The following is a 19,329-nucleotide window of genomic DNA, read 5'->3' as shown; positions in this document are numbered from 1 at the left end:
TGAGTTGTTTTATCACTCATAGTACTTTAAGTGTGATTTATATCTTATATATTTGCATAAAATTTTTAAATAAGACGAATGATTAAACGTGTGAGAAAAAGTCAACGGCGTCATCTATTAAAAAACGGAGTATTAATCTTCTGCCTCCTCCTGGGAAGGTGGGTGAAGCCGACGCTGGTTGAGAAGGTCGTCCACGAGCTCCTCCGGCAGGTGGACGCCGTCGACGAACGCTGGACCTTCAAGCTGGCGGTTGATGGATGGGATCCAGAAGTCCTCGACTAGCTGCTTGAGGGCGGCGAGGTCGCGGCGCCCTTGGAGGAACCCAGCGCGGCAGAGACGGCGAGCCTCGTCGGCGTCGTCGAGCAGCGTCAGGCGAAGTGTTGCCGCGTCCGCCCCATCCGCGATGCTCAGTAGCCGACGCACCCTGCCTTGTACGTCGTCGGCGGCGTCGTGGCTCTCCAGCGCCACCTCCGGAGCCGACGAGCCGCCGATGAGCATGTCGGCGTAGATGCTGCCCACCAGCTCCCTCAACTTGTTCCTGTCGTCGCAGAGCACGTCGTATCTCTCCAACAGCTGTGAAAACTTGTCGAGCCCGAGAACACACCATCCCAGTGCGTCTCGCCGGGCAACCAATCCATCAAACAGTTTGCGTGCGTCCTGGAGTGGATTGGATCCGGTCACCACGACGATCACGGAAGTCCCCGGATGTGCCGCCGCCTGAGCTGCTAGCTCGAATGCCCCCTGGCGAGTGGAGATGTAGTTTACGATACGGGGGTGGGGCGGAAGAAAGGCCGGCGGCGGCGGCGGCGACGGCGCAGCGGCCATGGGAGCGAGGGAAAGTGGCAGAAAACGGATCGATCGAATGCTGCGTGAGCTGGAAGAGAGGCCCGCCTGTCTGCTACTATTCGATGGGCCGGGCCCAACAAGGAAGGTTATATAGGACCAGCCCAGGCGAGGTTGGGTCTCCTGCCTCGTGTTTGCATCGCAATTGCTTTTGTTATTTTTCCCCCCTGCTTTATATCTAATGATGTATTCGACAAATTCCTATCAATGAGAAATTTGCTGTATATGCCATGTTGCATTCAACGTCTATATATGCGATTAAATATTCGAAATGTCGCAGCTGATATTTTACACGGATACACGATACGTTGTATTTTCAGAAACATGCATGCATACGGGGATATGACTATATATTCAATAATAAATACAAATTTTAAAATAATATAAAAGAAAGAATAAAATGCTATGTTTTTAAATATAAAGAGCTGGCTATTCAATTTTTATCAATAGGAAAATAACCCTGTGTGTAAGAAAACATATTATCTTCATAGAAAATATAACTATAAAGTGTATTAGTCCCCCCGGGCTGATAATATTAGTCGTTTTGGATAAGGATAAAGTCAAACTTTAAAATCTTTGACTACAAATAATTTCTAAAATATTTATCTTAAAAATATGAAAACCACATGTGTAGATTAGTCTTAAAAAGTACTTCAATAAAATCATATATTTGTTGAAATTTATATATATTTTGTAATAAAAAATAGTTGTCAAAGTTACATTTTGAAGACCGTGCCCTTGTCCAAAACGACAAGTATTATTAACTCGGAGGGATTAATTTTTCTACGATCTTTAATATTTTTTCACATCACAGTACTGTTAACGACCAAATTTGGTAAATTTGCATTGGATTTGGAGTTAAAGCTGAAGCGGATTTGGGAGGAAATCGATAACAGAAACAGAGTATGAATCGGCTTCAGAACCGCATCGGCTATAGTGTGCATCGGCAGTTACCGAATCGAACAAGGTAAGCCGATGTAGCCGATTCCGGCAAGGTGATATTGGAATCATTGTCTGATTGAGTTGACGTGCTTCATGATGATTGCCATGTACGGATCAAGTCCGAAGAAGGCAGTTGTATCTATTAATTATGAATAGTTTGTTAGTTTCCTTTTTATTTTTAGAAAAGTGTGTTCAGTGTCCTATAAAGACTTTATGTTTTCCTTTTATCTTTAGGAAAGTTTCTTTCTTATCCTACAAGGACTAGTATCTACCATGGGTATAAATATGTACACCCGGGATCATTGTAAACTATCTTCACGATCAATACAATTCGGCGCATCGCCACCTTTTACCTTTTCTACTTTATTTTATCGTCCGGCAGGACTTGGCACCTGACGTGGGGCTGCATCGGTGTTCGATCTCCGGCTAAGGGGTAAGTCCAATGTTCTGTCAGCCCAGGCAATTGTATCGTTTATGTCGGCGTCGTTCAAGGCTGCATCAGTACATTCGACCTCTTGGATTGCTCTGGTTTAGATGATATATTTGCCTACCTATTTATCATATGTCTATGTTAATCTAGTCTTAGCATATCAATTTAGCTCTATCGGCTGCTTCTTGTTTTAGGGTTTCTGCCGGTATCGGCTAAATCGCGTTGCTAGATTAGATTAGCTTAGACATCTACCACCCTGAAAACTCAATCAACGGCTTGATTGTCTAGATATTATGCTTCTTTTCATACTTAGTGCTGCATCAGTTAAGTTTGATCTACTAAGTCGTGCTTAGAACCATAATCTCTAGTCTGCTTCTTGATTGCCAATAAGGGTTTCATCGGGGTTTCAGCCGGTGAGTTATCTAGACGTTGCATCGGCTCATAAGAATTGCATATACATATAAGTTGGATTTAGCCGATGACAACAAAGGTTTTACTGTTTAATCTAATCTTGTGGATTTCATGGCAGCGGACCTTTAGCCGATGTATGCTTTAACCTCCAGATCAGTGCTTATTCTATCATATCAATGTTAGCCGATTGGTTTATACTGGACTATATTATTGTTATATTTTATTATCAGTAGTCGATTGCCTATATATCATTATTTACTAAAGTGTTAGAATCTACATTGGACGTATAGCCGATTGCTCAAAACCCTATCATTATCGGCTGGTATCGGCATCAGCTATCGGCTGGAACTACTCCATCGGCTGTTTTGTCTATTATTTGCATATCTTGTCAGTTGCAGGATCAAACTGACTGGCATACCCGCATCCAACCAATCTTTGGACCTGCACAGGAGTTAAGCAGATCTCCCAGGCCGGTGTGTTCGATTTTTTCGTCAACAAGTACTTAATTGGTTTATGTTTTTATGAACTTCGAATATATATCTCTACTATTATAAAAAGTGAAGATGTTTTTGTCCAACTTATTCCGTACGTCCAATTATGAGTTATGCATTCTATCAAGCATATTATGTGCGTACGATTTTAGAGTTATCTCACCCATCGGCGGGCAGTCCAATTCGAATCTGCATAACTCAGACCAGAACCAAAACCTGATTAGAGCAAAATAATATACATGAATTTCTCCATGTGCCCACATACGTAGAGTCGATGACCAGGGACTCGGATCGGTGGTCCGGTTGCCATTACTGGAAGAAAGCATCGTGGTGTGTGGGGGAATAAAAGGCATACCAGTTCTCAATACTTCTCATCTCTTCATGTGCCTTCCTCCGTTTCAGAATCTGAAACATTTGTCACGGCGCCTCCTCCGCTTGCGAAAAAACAAAGAAATCAATGTAGTGGTCGCCTTGCATCTTTGTGCCTAATGATGGGCCAACGGGAGAAAAGAAATGGGCCATGGCTTGGCCCAACCACGCAATAAGTGAGCGCACGCCTGGGATTGACGGCCGATGGAACCATATTACACGGCTGGAATTATCTCTTGGATGATATCTAACGGCTGCATTCCCTCGATGACGTGGCTTATTCCTGTAGCTGCTTTATAGCAATAATGATAGGTAGTGGGTACCAATTACTCCCTCCATTCCAAATTGATCTACATATAGTTTTTTTGAGGTTATTTCTAAATGATCTTACATATTTGTGTTCATTCATTAGGTCTATTTGTTATTTGTGTATTGGAGTAAATGGACATTGATGCATGCATCCATGCACACAAGCATTTATAACCCACATGCAATATCTTGATTTGCTATTGGCTAGGAAATAGTGGGGATGGTGCATGTATTGAGTTTGTTGCTAGAGTAAATATAGCATGAGAGAGTTATTAGCTTTTCTGGGTCTTGATGTACCTTTGAAATATGTAGATCAATTTGGAATGGAGGGAGTATATAGGAAGAAAATATATGATTACCCCATAAGCCTTGTTCGGTTTGAAGGAGATTAAGGGGAAATAATTTCACACCACAAAAATGGTGATTAACTGAACATATCCCAAGTTAATGCAGTCCCCAACCTTTTCTTTTCCTATTCGAATTTCTCATTCTAGGAGTGGTCCTAAGATGGAGGGTAGATGCCATAGGATGGAGTTCGTTGTTGGTGCCTCGCACCATGGCCATCGTCGTCCTCCTTCAAGTACCGCAATGGGGAGGTCTAGTTCCATCGATGGAGCACACACGTCGCTGGTGCCTCGGTCCTTAGTCGTTGCCGCCATCCTTCAAGCACCTAGCGAGGAGCTTCAGATCTAGAGATAGGGCCCATCGACGATGCCTCGCTCCACGGTCACAGCTGTAGTCCTTCAAGCACCACAACGAGGAGCTCCAAATCCAGGGATGGAGCCCGTCGTTGGTGCCTCGCTCCATGGCCATCATCCTCGTCCTCCAAGCACCGCAACAGGGAGACTCAGTTCCAAGGACAGAGCCTGTCGCTGGTGCCTCGGTCATTGGCCGTTGCCGCCATCCTTCGAGCACCTAGAGAGGAGCTCTCGATCTAGGGACATGGGTGCCTCGCTCCATGGCTAGCGCAATCCTTCGAGCACCACAACAGGGAACTCCAAATTTAGGGACGGAGCTCGTCGTTGGCGCCTCGCTACATGGCTCCTGTTGTTGTTCTCCGAGCACTAAGTGGGTAGCTTCAACTCTAGGCGAGTTGGACATCACCAACCTCTTGCCATCGACTAGTTAGCGGTGATGTCCTCCTCCCCTAGGCTCTTCTCCACGCTCCCTCAACATTGACGGCAACGTCATGCCCCTTGATGTCACTGCAGTTGCTTTCCCGGCCTCACCATCTGATGCCCGGCGCTAGGGAGGTGGCGGTGCACAACACGAGTGTCGACGTTTGATGTCGCGATTCTGGTATTTGCATCGTATAGGGATCGTTGGTACTAGGATATACGCGAGACTGAGGTAAAAGAGACAGAGACGAGGATTTTTATACAGGTTCGGGCCCCTGAATTGTCAGGTAATAACCCTACATCCTGTTGGCTGAAGCCATTGTTGCTCTTATTCACCATAATCACACCAATACAATATTTGGGGTAGCCTATCTAACTATTGTCGACATGGCGGTCTGAAGGTCTGACTCGTAGTCGACAACAGGGTAGTTTTCCTCCTCGAATCCGTGCCCGGCAAGATCAGAGATAGCGCTTTCGTCTCTCCTAACAGTATCCGGAGACACCGTAGGGGACTAGCCGTGCCTATCCCTGAAGTCAATATCCGGCGTCTTGTATTGGCGTATGTTGGCTTGTATGTTGTGGCTTCTGTTGTTCCGTAGATTATGGTTGGTGTTGATTGTCCGTATCCCCTCTCCTCCTAGGGGGGCCTTGTATTTATACCTATAGGTGTCCCCTTGTCTAAGTAGAACTAGGAAAACAATATGGATACAATCCGAGTAGTCCTTGTCGTTTCCATGTAGAACTCTGGTTGTCTTTCCTTATCCGGAACTCTTCCTATATCCGTAGGTTGTTTCCGTATAGAACATGGTATGTGGTAGGTCCTGCCGAGATTTAGTCAACTACTATTAGGTATGTGGTATCCATAACCCTGACAACAAGTACATCGGGGAGCTTCTTCCTCTTGTTCTTGGGCTAGGGGAAATCTTATCTTCTCCCCACTGATTCCACGTTGTAACAGTGATGTGGCACGCGCAAGGCTGAAAAAGGGCACAAGAGCAAGACAAATTCTCTCTAGTGGCATTTAAAAATAGGATGTCATAAAGTTTCAAAAAGAACCCAAAATCCATCAACTCCTCAACCAAATTCTAATTTGAATGCATATCTAAAGGAGAGACGCGAGGGTTATTTTGAGAAAGCACACGAAGACGCCCATCATCAATTTGGCGAAGCCCGCCGAAACAGATGTCAAAAAGCTTTAAAAAAAAAAAAAACTCCACCGCATCCACATCCAAACGAAATAGGGGCGGGAGACGGCGCGCCTCCATTCATCGCTCGCCAGAGTTGCCCACCCCCTCTCGTCTGCTCCTTGCCCTTGCCATTCGAGGGCGATCGGTGCTCCCTCCGCCTCCGGACCGCCGCCGCCGCCGCCGGAGCCCTCTCCGGGGCGTCCCTGAGGTCAGATTCCACCCTGTTTCGGTTCAATTTGGTGGGTGCGCGGGCTCGATCGAGGCTTTTTTTTCTCCGGTATGTGAGTAGGGTTTGGTTCGAATTTTCCCCCATTATGTTTGGGTTCGGATTGGCGGGTGGGCGGGCAGCACGCGGTGAGGATAGATAGCTTCAGATTTGTGGATGGCTCATCCGCTCATGGCTAGCTGGCGACGCCGCGTCGGTGGGGACGCCACCGGCCAGGGGCCAGGGGATCAGGGGATGGTGGCGCAAGCACGGCCATGAGATTCATGAACTGCGCGAGGACCCTCCCCTCTGGATTTTTTTTTTGCCAACCCTGATGACATTGGTGCTTTGATCCTTCACATCTCGTACAAACATTTTCAGATGTTTATTAGTTGTTCATAGTTCCTCCCATTTAGTTGGCAGCCAATTGCCGAACTGACTGCATAATACAACTCTTATGTACTCTTGGTCGATGTTACTACAGTTTGTACTATCAACAATAATGTTAAACACACCAGGGAACATGTTCTAGAAGGATCCACCAGAGTATGCCTGCATGATATCTCTAGGTCCACTTTGTTTTATTGGAAAGAAATTAGTGTCAAGATTGCACAATTTACTAACTGCAATGGGTTCATAGGCTGCACACCATGAATATATACGTCATCCCTGTTTTTCCGTGCACCAAGCAAGTTAATAAAATGTGTTGAGCTAGCTCTGATGTATTGTATTGTGTCTAATTAGTTATGTAGTAACTAGTTGCTGGTCCATATCTATTTGTTTTTTTCCCATTGCTTACTAGCCCCAACATTTGGTGCTTGATGGACATTCAAGATAGCTCTTGAATTAGGATTCCTGGCTCCTTGGTTTATATTTTTCTCCAAATCCTCTGAATAATGTGCTGAAATCTATCACTTGATCCTCCCAGAAAGTGGCCTGCTAGGTACTTGATACTTCTCACCATCCTTGGATTCCTACTTGAAGAGTACTATTGATTTGCTGCCTTTAACTACTTAGATAGTGCCTTGAACGAATCATTTATCATTGTGACATTGTAGCCCTGGCATAACTCTGTGGCACTCTGCTCAGTTTACATGCATTACATGTTCATTGATTGCATACAATGCCATTCTGTAGTAACAGTGTGTTTAATTCTCCTAGATTATGAGAGCTAACTGAATTTAATTTGATCTGCAGATTGTGTGCGCCAATGGCGCCTCACCACATTAATGGCCTTGCTGACGTTCGTGCAGTTGCGGAAATGTCACCTACACTTCCTACCATGATTATTAGAGTACCTTGTGAGCAGTCAGCCAATATTCACAGGCTACTGGAATTTGTTGAGGATCGTCTGGATCACGGTGCTCACGACTTGATTAAGGCAGAGGACATTCCCCGACTTCGAGCTATCGCCCAGGGAAACCTTACAAGTGCTGATGCTCCCCAGTTTTGTTTGTCATTGCTCAACGAGTCCCAGATCTACCTGCGGGTTCAACTGTTCTCGTCGAAGTGGATGATTGGGTGCGGCCACCCATCGACTCACGGGTAGTATCGGCAGTGGCTAGTGCGTTTCATCTTCCCCAGGATGGGGTGCTGCCTTTTGATCTCAACTCAACGACAGTGGCCCCAGATGGTCCAGGTGCAGGTCGTATTCATGCTGAACTTCTGATGCCACCAGGCAGCTTGCCTTTACCGCCTCCTGTTGTTGTCACAGTGTCAGGGTGTGAACCACTGAATGATGCGCGGGAACTTTATCAGTACCTGGAGGAGTACGTGAATCAAGAGGGCTGGATAGTTGATGACACACAGCTTGCGGGGCTTGCAGAGCTGGCTGAAGCTAGGGACGAGTTGGTAGGAGCTCGCGATAAGCTCACTACACTTGCATCAGATATTGGAGATGATCTTTTATTGGGAGGAGCGGTCACTGATGATGTACCGTTGTTATCTGGGGACTTCAAAGCAGCTTTGGCCAGGGTATTGAAGCTTCCTGAAGGTATGGAGCTTCCCAAGGACTTTGAATCACCTCTTCTTGTCCCTGCCATTGCTGGGAGGGAGAGAATTCATGGTGAACTCATCAATCTCCGAGCTGACCTGGCTGCTTTGAAGCAGCATGTTGAGGAGCAGTGGCTCCCATGGGCTAATGATCGTCTATCATCCGCTGGAGTCATCGGAGACCAGATTCTACTAGACATGGAGTGACACGGGCTAATAATGTTCGTCTCACATCTCTGATACATTCTACAAGACATGGACTGAGTCAGATTCTACAAGACATGGAGTGACACGGGCTAATAATGCTCGTCTCACCTCTCTGATACATTCTACAAGACTTGGACTGAGTCGTTCCGTATAGGCCACACAAGAAGTGAGAAAGACGATGTACATTTCCTGCTGATTTCTAAGGATCAAACCATAGCTGTTATAGGAGATCTCCCAGAACTGAAACCTCAATTGCTATTACATAGTTCTATACTTGCAGAATGATTACGATGGATGCCCTTCCAAAATTTATGTGGCAATAGAAGATGCTTTTTAGTGGTTAGACCGAAAATTAATAATGTTCAGTGCGCAGAACATTCTCACCAGTCCTCATACAGACAATGCATGGTCATACGCAGGTGGCACTATTTCTCATTACTTGTACAACAATTGACAATGAGGTTGATATCAATCATCACGTTACATGTATAAGTGACCCTAAGGGCTTCTTTTGTTGCTTACCATCCATCTGAGAACAACACTGTGCAAACACTTGCCTAATTGCCAAAGCTGAATGAAGGGATATTAGCAGAATTTATTTACACACTGAAAAAGAAGTAGCATTTTACATAGCCTTCGCTCCTAATGAATCGGCTGGGGAATGAAATGATACACCCCATTAGTTAATTCTAGACAATCAGCCGCCTTTTACACTGCTACAGCCTATTACAACACTAGCACAACATTTACAGTCGAGAAGCACTTTGCTTCACCCACTTATTCAGAAGAACCAAAGAAACAATCTGTGGGATTATGAGCTCTATACAGATGGATGGACCCATTTATTTGGATCAAGAGTCCGTTTTGCTCTTCTTTGAGAGGGGGCTAAATGCAGCAGCAGGATCCGAAGAGGCAGAACCACCATTGGGTTGGCCCAGACTACCAGCCACCACCGAGTCACTCACCATGTCGAAGTTTATTCGTGTGTTGATTCTCCTGGTAGGGCTGCATATTTGGCAAGAAACAGAGTGAATTCTGAGTGTTGTGAGCTTCACTTCTTGTGTGTGTGTGTGTGTGTGAGAGAGAGAGAGAGACTATGTATTTCAGAGGAAGTTGACATACTAATTTAGGCGGCTATTTATAGCAGCCAGATCCTTGGATGGGCTCTGAAAAGCTTGAGTGCTTTCACCGATGCACGCGTAGAAACTCCGTGAACTTGGTGAAAGCAATGCATCCATCTGTAATTGATACAGAGAATCATGCGTTAAAAAGATCATGCACAGGCCCAACCAAAAAAGACACATCGGCATGAAATATAGTCCGCTCAAGAATTTAACTATAACTGAGTAAAGAGAAAATTGACAAACTAAAACGATCAAAGTATAGAAATGAGAAGAGAAGTGCACACCTTAGTTTGTCGTAGAGGAGAGACATACACATTATGAGAAGATGAGACTTTCTTCGGGGACATATCTGGTAAATTTGAGAAAGGAGATGACTTGGGTGATCCAGGAATTTGGCCTAAGAAAGCAGGTAATAGACATAAGTCAATTATAAGAGGAATTAAGTGGAGAATTAGCAGGTTTAAACTGAGAAAACAGAATGGAGGATATACTATTAGTGTTCCTCTTGTCTTCAGGACGAGTACTAGAAGGCATTAGAGCCACCAGCAAAGGTTTGACCGTGGGAACAAATACTTGATTATAAAAAACAATGATATCAACATGACGTGATCCAAATCCCTGTTAATATCAAAGAATTTTCAAAAGAAAAGAAAAACAAAGTAAAAATAAGAAGCTAGGGGAAGAACTATCAGAAGAAAGAAAAATGGCAGATACTGGAATTAAAAGATACATACACCATTGCGATTTGTACTCCCAACAAAGATACTTCTGAAAACTTCTGGTTTACATTGTGGCTCCCTCTTATAATTGTTGACGATCTCCTTGAACGTCAATGATAATTGAGAAACCTGGCAGAAAAAGCATGGTCAACACAAATAAAAAGGAAGAAAAAAAAATAAGAGGCTCAATATATGTAATACAAACAAACTTCCATAAATTCGAACAGACTTTTCACAAAACTAAATAACCTTTTAGTAGGTGTCCTCAGATTGTTTCAGAGGGCAGGTTAATTATAGAAACATGAGTTTAATTAATTGATTTATTAGTGAACAGTAAAAATATTATTGAGATAAACAAATATATTTATCTTGAGACAACAATGATTAAAATGCCTGAAATAAAGTCTGGCTCTTATTTTATATTTCATACCATTTCGTAATTATGAGAAACTACAGGACCTAGGGCCAGAAAAAGTAGGCATATCCCTCAATCAACACAGAAGTTCAGTTCCAATCAAAACTCAAGGAGATGTGATGTAGTACCTTGGCAACACCATAGAGGCAGCAAAGAATGATTTGGTCAACGTGTCTGTTGAAAAATAAAGCTGTCTGTTGGTCAAGAATCTGCTTAAAGATATTATAGACGCTCACAGTCAGCTCTTCATGTCGTAGCCTTTCACATAGGTTTCTTATTCTAATAGCAGCCAACTTCAAGATCTGCAAAGTTTTAGGCCAGAACTAAATATTCGATAAACATAGAAACAATGAAAAACCATAAATTTAATTACAAGATGGACCATACTTTGGAAAAGAAGATCTGGACCCCTACTACAGCACATTTTTCATTCCCACTAACAGGATTACTGACAGTGGGGCTGCAAAAGATATGAGATAGTAAAACAATTTCTTCAGAAATCATCAATCTCTGGTTAGCAAAAAAATAGTATATGCTCAAACTCTTCACAAACTGAAGTAGGTGATCACACCTTGCGAATGTTGCCTGGAGAGGATGGTATTTTGCTTTCAAAATACTTAACCCTGTTTGGCTTTGCTTTGGGGGTGGTGTCTGCGAATTGCGCTCTACCAATGAGTTCCTAGATTCGGTGCATAATCTCTTTGGTGATTGAGGATAACAGTTGCCATCTACAAAAAACCATTTGAGAAATGAATAACCGAACAATGCAACAAGCAATTAAAGAAGTTTTAATTTATGAACTTCCTGTTTAAATAATGTGTGATCATATTTCATATGGTTATCAAATTTGTTAGTCCATAAATAAACACTTAAATGCTCCATACTGCCTCAAGCATTCCTTGTGCATGACAATAAGGCGTCAATTCTACTTTCAATGCAAACCGACAACAGTTGATATGAAACAAAATAGGATACATGCTGCTGCAAAACTGAGCTCGTGGTATCCCCAGTTCAAGAGTAATAGATGCATGACTATGTTCAAGGACCAAAGTCCATACTAAGCTAGACTGTACAGTTCAGCTCATAAGTCTAGAGGAGCCAGAGGTTTCCTTGGTAAATGGCACTTTTTGTTACATTATAGGGACTTTTAAAATTTTTAGTGGCAATACCTTTTCATCACAGTCCTTTCTGCCACCTATATATAGGCTACAATGCAGAATTGCACATACTATTACACTAACCTAAAACTAATGGACATGATACTAATAGTTACTATGAACTCATGAAACCTTGTGGTGACAAAAATGGTGGTGATGACAATTATGATTACCAATATACAAGTAGGACTAAAAGTCTACACCTAACCAATGTTAAGGTAAGTAACAGAAAATATTTTGCAATCCGATTGATAAGAGAAAATGTAATAGCAATGCACTGTGCAACCAAACTGATAAAACATCTGCTACCTAGCCTAAGACAAGATGTGCAATCAGTTGATATTTGATAATATAATGTTCAAAGCAACGTTCAACCAGCTTACCAGAAGGTGATCAAATCTATCCATACCAAGTACCTTCCCAATAAGAACAGTAGTTTTGGAAATGAGAGTAGTTGATTACAAAAACATTAAATTTAAGAATGATTGAGAAAGCACCTGGGCCAGCAGAAGGCCATCTTTTTGAGGGAGTAGGTGGCAAGCCATCAGGGTGAATACTCTGCCGTGCTACTATGCCATCAAGAGATGGCATTGGTTCAGCCAAAAGACCAAGGCTGTTTATTTCTGTAGAAAGTGATGGCCTGGCAACAACCAGTGAATTATATAACGATGAACCTTTCTCCCATGACATGCTTTCCAATAGCTGTTCTTCTAATGAATTTAAATGCCTTTTCAATTCTCTTGGAAGGGTTTCTTCATGTCTCACAAAGTTCTCAATTATTTTGCTCAAATCAAATGCAGTTAAACCAGTACTCTCCAGGACAGCAGGAAACATCATGATGACTGTCTTATGTGTTGCCAATACTAGCTCAGCTGAACATGCAATCAAGCATCGATGAAAACGTTCATTTGACAACAATGGGGTTAAATTATTTACATTATTGTTCTGTGACTCTGCTCTGCAGATTGCCTCCAGCACCCTATAATACAACTTGGAAGCCTCCATTTTTCTTGCTTCTGCCCATGGAATATCAAATGCGTTTGCACAATTGAGGCCTATGGAAGTACCCCGATCTATAGACTTGGTTGGAAAAATAGCTTCCAAAATTATGCTGACCCTTTTTACTACATCACTTGTCAAATCCGTATCGCAGGACGAAAGGAACTCTTCAAGCTTAGAGGAAGGTTTATCGGGCAATGAAGATATCACATCACGTAGCCACTTAGCAGTTGTCATGGCAGAAGTAACTGGTGTCATCTGCACAATCTTGATTGAGCCCCCATTGGCAGGTGATGAAGGGGAACTAGGGGCAGCCAACATATTCTTTATTGTCTTTGTAGGAGAGGCTAGTGTTTCAAACACACGCTGCAAAAAGAGAAAAGGGAATCTGTAATGTAAAAAAAGAAAACAATGTGTAGTTAACTAAAAAGATTATGAATCATCACAGATACCTTTGAGCAGCCAAAATTAGCGGAACTACCAGAAGAGTTTTCAGCATTGAGTACATAGTCATTGCTGGTCAAAAACATTTCCAAATCAAGCTCCCCTTGGCAGCCGGTGGTACTACTTAGCTTCTCCAGTTTTTCCAAATTTGACTGAAAAATCTCATCATCGACAAGATCTTTGAAATACATCAGGCCATCTACCACCATAACAATGAAACAAGACTTAGATAATTGAATGTAAGACAGAGCATGCATGCAGGAACACATGAGAGAGAACACGGGTGTTTGAGGTCATGCCTGTATCTATTTTATCCAAATTCACTGTTTTGAACTCTGAAGCATTTATTGCTTTCCTGCTAAAAAAGACCTCTATCACTTTGTAAGATTTTCCCATCATTTCTTTCAAGCGGTCTTCAGAGGTATGATAGTTGTGACATAACGATGGAAGAAGATCCACGCCTTTCTCAGTTTGTTTGACTGAAATTAAACAAAAGGACTGTAATTATAATCTGTGCAGATGCCAAATAAAGTAAGACAGTTAAAGAAATAATTTGGAATAAAGTTGAGAAATATTACTTAAGTGAGAAGAACCTTCAATTGTGAAGCTCCTAAATTTAGCAGGTACGTGAATTAAAAGTATGGCCTGTAATGAATCATTTTTTTGACAAGTTAGCTCCAGAAAGCACAAGGGCTAGTGGTGGTTGAAGTAGCCAGTTAACCACAAGTACAAGATTGCATAGCTAAAGGATAAAAATAATGAAACGGAATAAAGAGAAAAGCAAACTCACCAATATGGCAACTAGTCCATGGATGCAGGATACCAGGTCCTTAAACAGTTCGGGTGATTTTGAGCGAAGAATTAAGAAGAGCAGCCACCCAAAACGGATATAATCAGGAATATTTGTAGTTGATCCAGGCTCCTGATCAGTACTTGGGCTCAAGAATAGCTCATTAAATGCTTTGCAATAGAACCTAGGATATTGTGAAATTGTGGGTAAATTTTGCACTACCATATAAAGCAAACAAACAAATCTCAACAATATGAACCTATGTATCAGTTGTAATTTGTGGCAAAATTCTAATAAACTCGTGAGCTTCAAATCCCCATGCAAAAGAACGGTTCTGTTATAAAACTGCAATCAGGTACAAGGCACATATGTTGCTTACCGGCTTGCATCTGCCAATAGATTTACTAAATTCTCCAATTGCTTCAGCTGGAATCACAATTGAAACAACAATGAAGAAAACAAACAGGTTATGCACATCTGAAAAAGAAAAATGTGAATCTGTTCAATGCGGGGGCTTGGCGTGAACCCACCTCTAGCCGAGCTTCCCAATCTGACCCATAACGGCTTCCCAAAACCTGGTCGATCCTTGAAGCAAGCCGCTGTGATTCCTTGAAGAAATCATCATACCTGCACACCAAACAAAGGTAAAAAAAAAAAAAAAACAATCCAGTGTCAACAAGGCCCTAAAACTTGCTAGACTACAGTTCAAAAACCATTATAACATAGCATGACCCACTTGAGCTTGCAACCCTTCAAGATCTCCCAGAGCCTAACGCCGGAGGAACCCGCCTTGGTCTCCTTCAGCTTGGAGACGCAGTACAGCACGAACGCGAAGCACAGCTTCTCAGCATCCTCGGGCTGCAAGAATCCAAACTTTAGGGGGGGGGGACAAAAGATAGCCTCAAATTCGCCGCAAAAGACAGAGCAGCCCTCACCGATTTGCTCCCGAACGACGGCGACGCGAGGAGCGCGCCCTTCCCCTCCTCCAGCACCGCCGCGGCCTCGCCGGCGACGCCCTCGTCCACTCCCAGCTCCTGCACCAAAACCCATCGAACCATGAGACCTCAAACGCTCGACGATTCCCACCAGCGGCCAACCAAAGATCTAACCACCACCTCACCTTGCAGAGATCCGCGAGACGAGCCTCCACGGCGGCGGGAGGCTGCGACGCCATGAAAGAGCTACAACACGCACACCCACCCACGCGCACTCAGTGGCATCACACGGAGGGGCCAAGAGGCAGCACGGCGGCGAGGCCCTCCACTGCTCCGGCGAGCTAGGGTTTGGGGGATTTGGGGATCGAGGAGGAGGTGGAGGAAGAGAGAGAAGGAAGAAGGGCAGGAGTGCGAATTTATTTGTCTGGAGGGGGTTTTAGGGAAAACTGCCGTTGTCCGTTGCGCTGTGCAGATCGTTTGATGCTTTCGGTGTTATTATATGTTTTTTTAGGGGGTGAGATGTAAATTTGAGCGCTATTGATTAATTCCCCCTCCGTTAAAGTAGCGGTGGGATTGGGGGGCAACGGCTAAAAGCGCGGGAAAGGAAGTCGGTTTCTTCCCCGTTGCGCGCCATAAGCTGGCCAATGAGGAGACGCCACCTGGAAATAAATTTTGTGTAGTTACAAACTTACAATGCATCCATCACCGTCAGATCTTGATCACGAATATCAACGCCATTGGATCTTATATACGGTGGAACCCATTAGTACATCAGGAGTTCAAAACCACGAAAACCTTATAATAAAATGAGTAAATTTCATATCTATTATGATATGAGCGAACAGATTTGGCACGAGAAACATAATCACAACCATTGTGGTTGAAGTTTTACTAATTCACACCGTTAACTAAATTGATATACTCTTGTTTTGAAATTTTAAAAAGCTTTATATACACGATTAGATATAATATTTATATGATGAATAAATAACTTATAAATTAGATAAAATAATTAATAATGTGGTTTGTGAAACTTTATAGTTATAATAGCTAGGGGTTATGTATCACGTGCCAAAACCCATTAGTTTTGTATATTTGGGGTTATCTAAAATTTACTCTTTTATTAATAATCAATAGGAAGGAGTAAAGAGAACCATTGAATTCCCACTCAAGGGGTGACAAAATTCACTAAAAACTAACCACATAATCGCGTTTTGCGCGACTTTTGATCCTGTTTATTGTATATGGTCTATTAGTTTACCTTAGCTCTTAATAAGGTTTTGATAAAAAGTTAATTTGTTTATGAAGTATCTATTGTTCTAGCCAACTATAAATATAGCTACTAATACCTCCGTTTCAGGTTATAAGACTTTCTAGCATTGCCCACATTCATATAGAGGTTAATGAATCTAGGCACATATATATGTTTAGATTCATTAACATCTAAATAAATGTGAGCAATGCTAGAAAGTCTTACATTGTAAAACTGATGGAGTATATGTTTATAAGAGGAATCACTAGAAGCATCATCTTTCTTCTCTTTATTTCCTTTCTTTTTGTATGTATCATATGTTTAGTAGGAGATGCCAGAAACCTCCAAAAAAAATTCCATATATTTAGCCCATTTATGATTTTTTTTAATACATGCTCTCTTCGATCCAAAGACCATTATTTATCCAAGCTCTTTATCAGACGGCTAACATATTTTTGATGATATAGCACATCCTCGTATAAGAAGGCTTGCTGCTTTCACTATATAAGATAAGATTCAGTCACGTAACATCTAATCCCAATATAATAAAATAATAATGATAAATATTTTAAAAATTAAAATTGAAACATAATATAAGATATGGTCAAACTTGAAATGATCTTCAAAACTAATATTAAGCTTATAATTTCTCGTATGTTATAAGTTTTATAACAAAGAAATTATAATTATATAAAAATAAATTCAAATATCAATTCAATAATGTAACTTTTAGCAAATAAAATTCAATTTATATTATAGTATTTTTTTTGTTAAATAATTTAAAAGTTCAATCCTAAAACACATGTGCGTCTTATATTATAGAATGAAGAAGTATATATATTTTTTAATCGAAAGGAAAAAATATGCATCTCCACGGAGGAATAAATATATCCCGCAACTAATGAAGTGTCTAAACTCTAAACATATGTCACCACCACCACGAAAGTACGAATAAGTCTTCCGAGTAGTAGCAAATATAGTATGTTTCATCTAAGTATTTCATCTAAGCACGATAGAAATTTTTTAAGTATTTTATCAAAATTTGGTAAGAAACTAAACAGTGCACATAATTGGCAACTTTAAAAAAAATGGTATGGTTTAAAATGACATCAATCTGAATAAGTCATAAACGTGACAATAATTTTTTCAAAAAAAAACACAGGGAAAATGTTGTACTCGATCATGGTAAATTTTCTATATACATTCTGAAAATATATACGGCCGTATATACGCTTGTATGCATACGGTCAGACGTACACGTATGTCGTACACGCAAAGTATAAAGTAACCGAATGGCCTGTCCCCTTTCTAGCCGCTTCCAGGCGACGCCGTGGCGCGCCCTCCTGTCGCCACGTGTCTCGCCGGCGCCACCTCGCTCCCGCCCCTTCCAGACGCTTCGCTGCCGCACCCCCAATAAATCGCCGCCGTCTCCGGCCACCTCCTCTCCCTCTCCATCTCAGGCAAGGCAAACCGCTCAACTCTCTCCGCTCCAAACGACTAGCTCGATCACTTGCTAGCTGCCTAGCTCCCACCATGATGGCTTCGCGAGTCTCCTCCCTCCTCCGCGCCGCCGCCGCGGCGGTGTCCGTCCCCGGCCGCTCCCGCTCACTCTCCGCCGCAGCGGCGACGGCGGCGAAGAAGCCGGCGGGGGACTACGTGCCGGTGTACGTGGCGATGGGGATGATCGCGGTGTCGGTGTCGCTGGGCCTGGCGACGGCGAGGCAGCAGCTGGCGCACGCGCCCAACGTGCGGCTCGACAAGAAGAAGCGGGAGACGGTGCCCGAGGTGGCGGCGCCGGACATGGCGCTCGACGAGGCGGAGCGGTTCGTCGGCGGGTCGCTGTTCCGCAAGGTGGCGCACGTGCAGGACGACGCCTCGCTCCGCGCCGGCGTCGCCGCCGACCCCGTCGCCGAGTACCCGGCCAGGAAGGCCGTCACCCTCAAGGACGCCGGCGTCGAGCCCCCCGGCATCGAGCAGGGCAGGGAGGGGATCCTCGAGGTGTTGGGGAAGAAGACCAAGCCCGCCGCCGCTGCTTGAAGCTGAAGCGTGTGATATAATTGCAGTTAATTAGTAGTGGGTTAATCTGGGTTCTCCTTGCTTTAATTAGTTTTATTTGCTTAATTACTGGTTGCTTTGTTTTAGTCTTTCAAACCGGCTGTACTTTTATGAAGTCGATGTGTGTGTTGGGGAACTGCTTGTACATATGTCAATCCAGCTTTGATGAAAAAAAAAATTATCAAATTTTAGCATTTTAAAATTTTGGTATAGTTACTTAAATTTGGTAGGAAACTAAATGGAGTCACTTTTTTACAATTTTATCAAAGTTTGGTAAGGTGGAAAATGGCATCAAAGGCCTTACTTTACTTCCAAAAATAACTACCAAGTTAGCATCTCAAAAAATAATTTCAGAATTTCTGTAGGGAATCCTTTCACTGAAAATCAACGGAAGAAATTTGGAGCCTTTTCACTTTGATGTAAAAATAAACCTTACCAAATTTTGGTATTGCTAAAATTTTGGTAAGATTGGCAATGTTGCTAAATTTTGGCAATATAGCTATTTTGGATGTGTTCACTTTGTTGGCAACATATATGCTACCAAAATTCACTTTGTTGCCAAATTTTGGCAATGTAGCCAAAATTTTGGCGTTTTTACACAATTTTGATAACAAAAATGGTAAGGTTAGAAATGGCATTAAAGCCCTTGTTTTTTTTTAAGAATCCGCTTCGTAATTTGGGCCCAATCCGGTAGTCTACCTCTGTTTGCTAGCCCAACAAGGCCGGCCCAATCGTTAATGCGCCTGGCCCATGAGGAAAGAGTGGGGTCCACATGTCAGCAAGCTTGCCGTGTCCACCCAACGGTCCAAGGCCCGGGAGCAAAATATCTCCTCTCCGACCGTGCACCCGGTCCACGCAAAGCCACCACCAAAATTATCCACTCGCCCGCCGGCTTAAACCCCTCCCCCTTCCACCCTCTCCACCTCTCTCTTCCC

The 19,329-nt window shown here is 42.9% G+C and overlaps 3 protein-coding genes across 3 annotated transcripts; 2 read left to right on the top strand and 1 right to left on the bottom strand.

Moving 5' to 3' along the window:
• The first annotated feature begins 6,180 nt into the window (after positions 1 to 6,180).
• LOC4350649 (uncharacterized) lies at positions 6,181 to 8,812 on the top strand. The gene is made up of 2 exons (XM_015762061.3): positions 6,181 to 6,308; positions 7,503 to 8,812. The coding sequence occupies exon 2, from the start codon at positions 7,974 to 7,976 to the stop codon at positions 8,502 to 8,504; it is 531 nt and encodes a 176-aa protein (XP_015617547.1). The 5' UTR covers positions 6,181 to 6,308; positions 7,503 to 7,973; the 3' UTR covers positions 8,505 to 8,812.
• Positions 8,813 to 9,047: 235 nt separating this feature from the next.
• On the bottom strand, positions 9,048 to 15,497 carry LOC4350648 (retinoblastoma-related protein 2-like). The gene is made up of 18 exons (NM_001423411.1): positions 15,273 to 15,497; positions 15,088 to 15,186; positions 14,889 to 15,010; positions 14,683 to 14,779; positions 14,532 to 14,578; positions 14,153 to 14,336; positions 13,941 to 14,007; positions 13,662 to 13,841; positions 13,371 to 13,561; positions 12,417 to 13,284; positions 11,334 to 11,490; positions 11,150 to 11,222; positions 10,891 to 11,064; positions 10,363 to 10,476; positions 10,120 to 10,246; positions 9,913 to 10,025; positions 9,627 to 9,742; positions 9,048 to 9,509 (listed from the first exon to the last, which is right to left on the bottom strand). Exons 1-18 carry the CDS (start codon positions 15,324 to 15,326, stop codon positions 9,356 to 9,358), a joined length of 2,937 nt encoding a protein of 978 aa, NP_001410340.1. The 5' UTR covers positions 15,327 to 15,497; the 3' UTR covers positions 9,048 to 9,355.
• Positions 15,498 to 17,792: 2,295 nt separating this feature from the next.
• LOC9270608 (uncharacterized) lies at positions 17,793 to 18,580 on the top strand. The gene has a single exon (NM_001423412.1). The coding sequence runs from the start codon at positions 17,873 to 17,875 to the stop codon at positions 18,374 to 18,376; it is 504 nt and encodes a 167-aa protein (NP_001410341.1). The 5' UTR covers positions 17,793 to 17,872; the 3' UTR covers positions 18,377 to 18,580.
• Positions 18,581 to 19,329: the final 749 nt, after the last annotated feature.

This window comes from Oryza sativa, chromosome 11 (genome assembly GCF_034140825.1).
Source record: "Oryza sativa Japonica Group chromosome 11, ASM3414082v1".
NCBI lineage: Eukaryota > Viridiplantae > Streptophyta > Magnoliopsida > Poales > Poaceae > Oryza > Oryza sativa.
The sequence above is the reverse complement of the archived record's forward strand: the minus strand, read 5'-3'. Positions and strand labels throughout refer to the sequence as shown.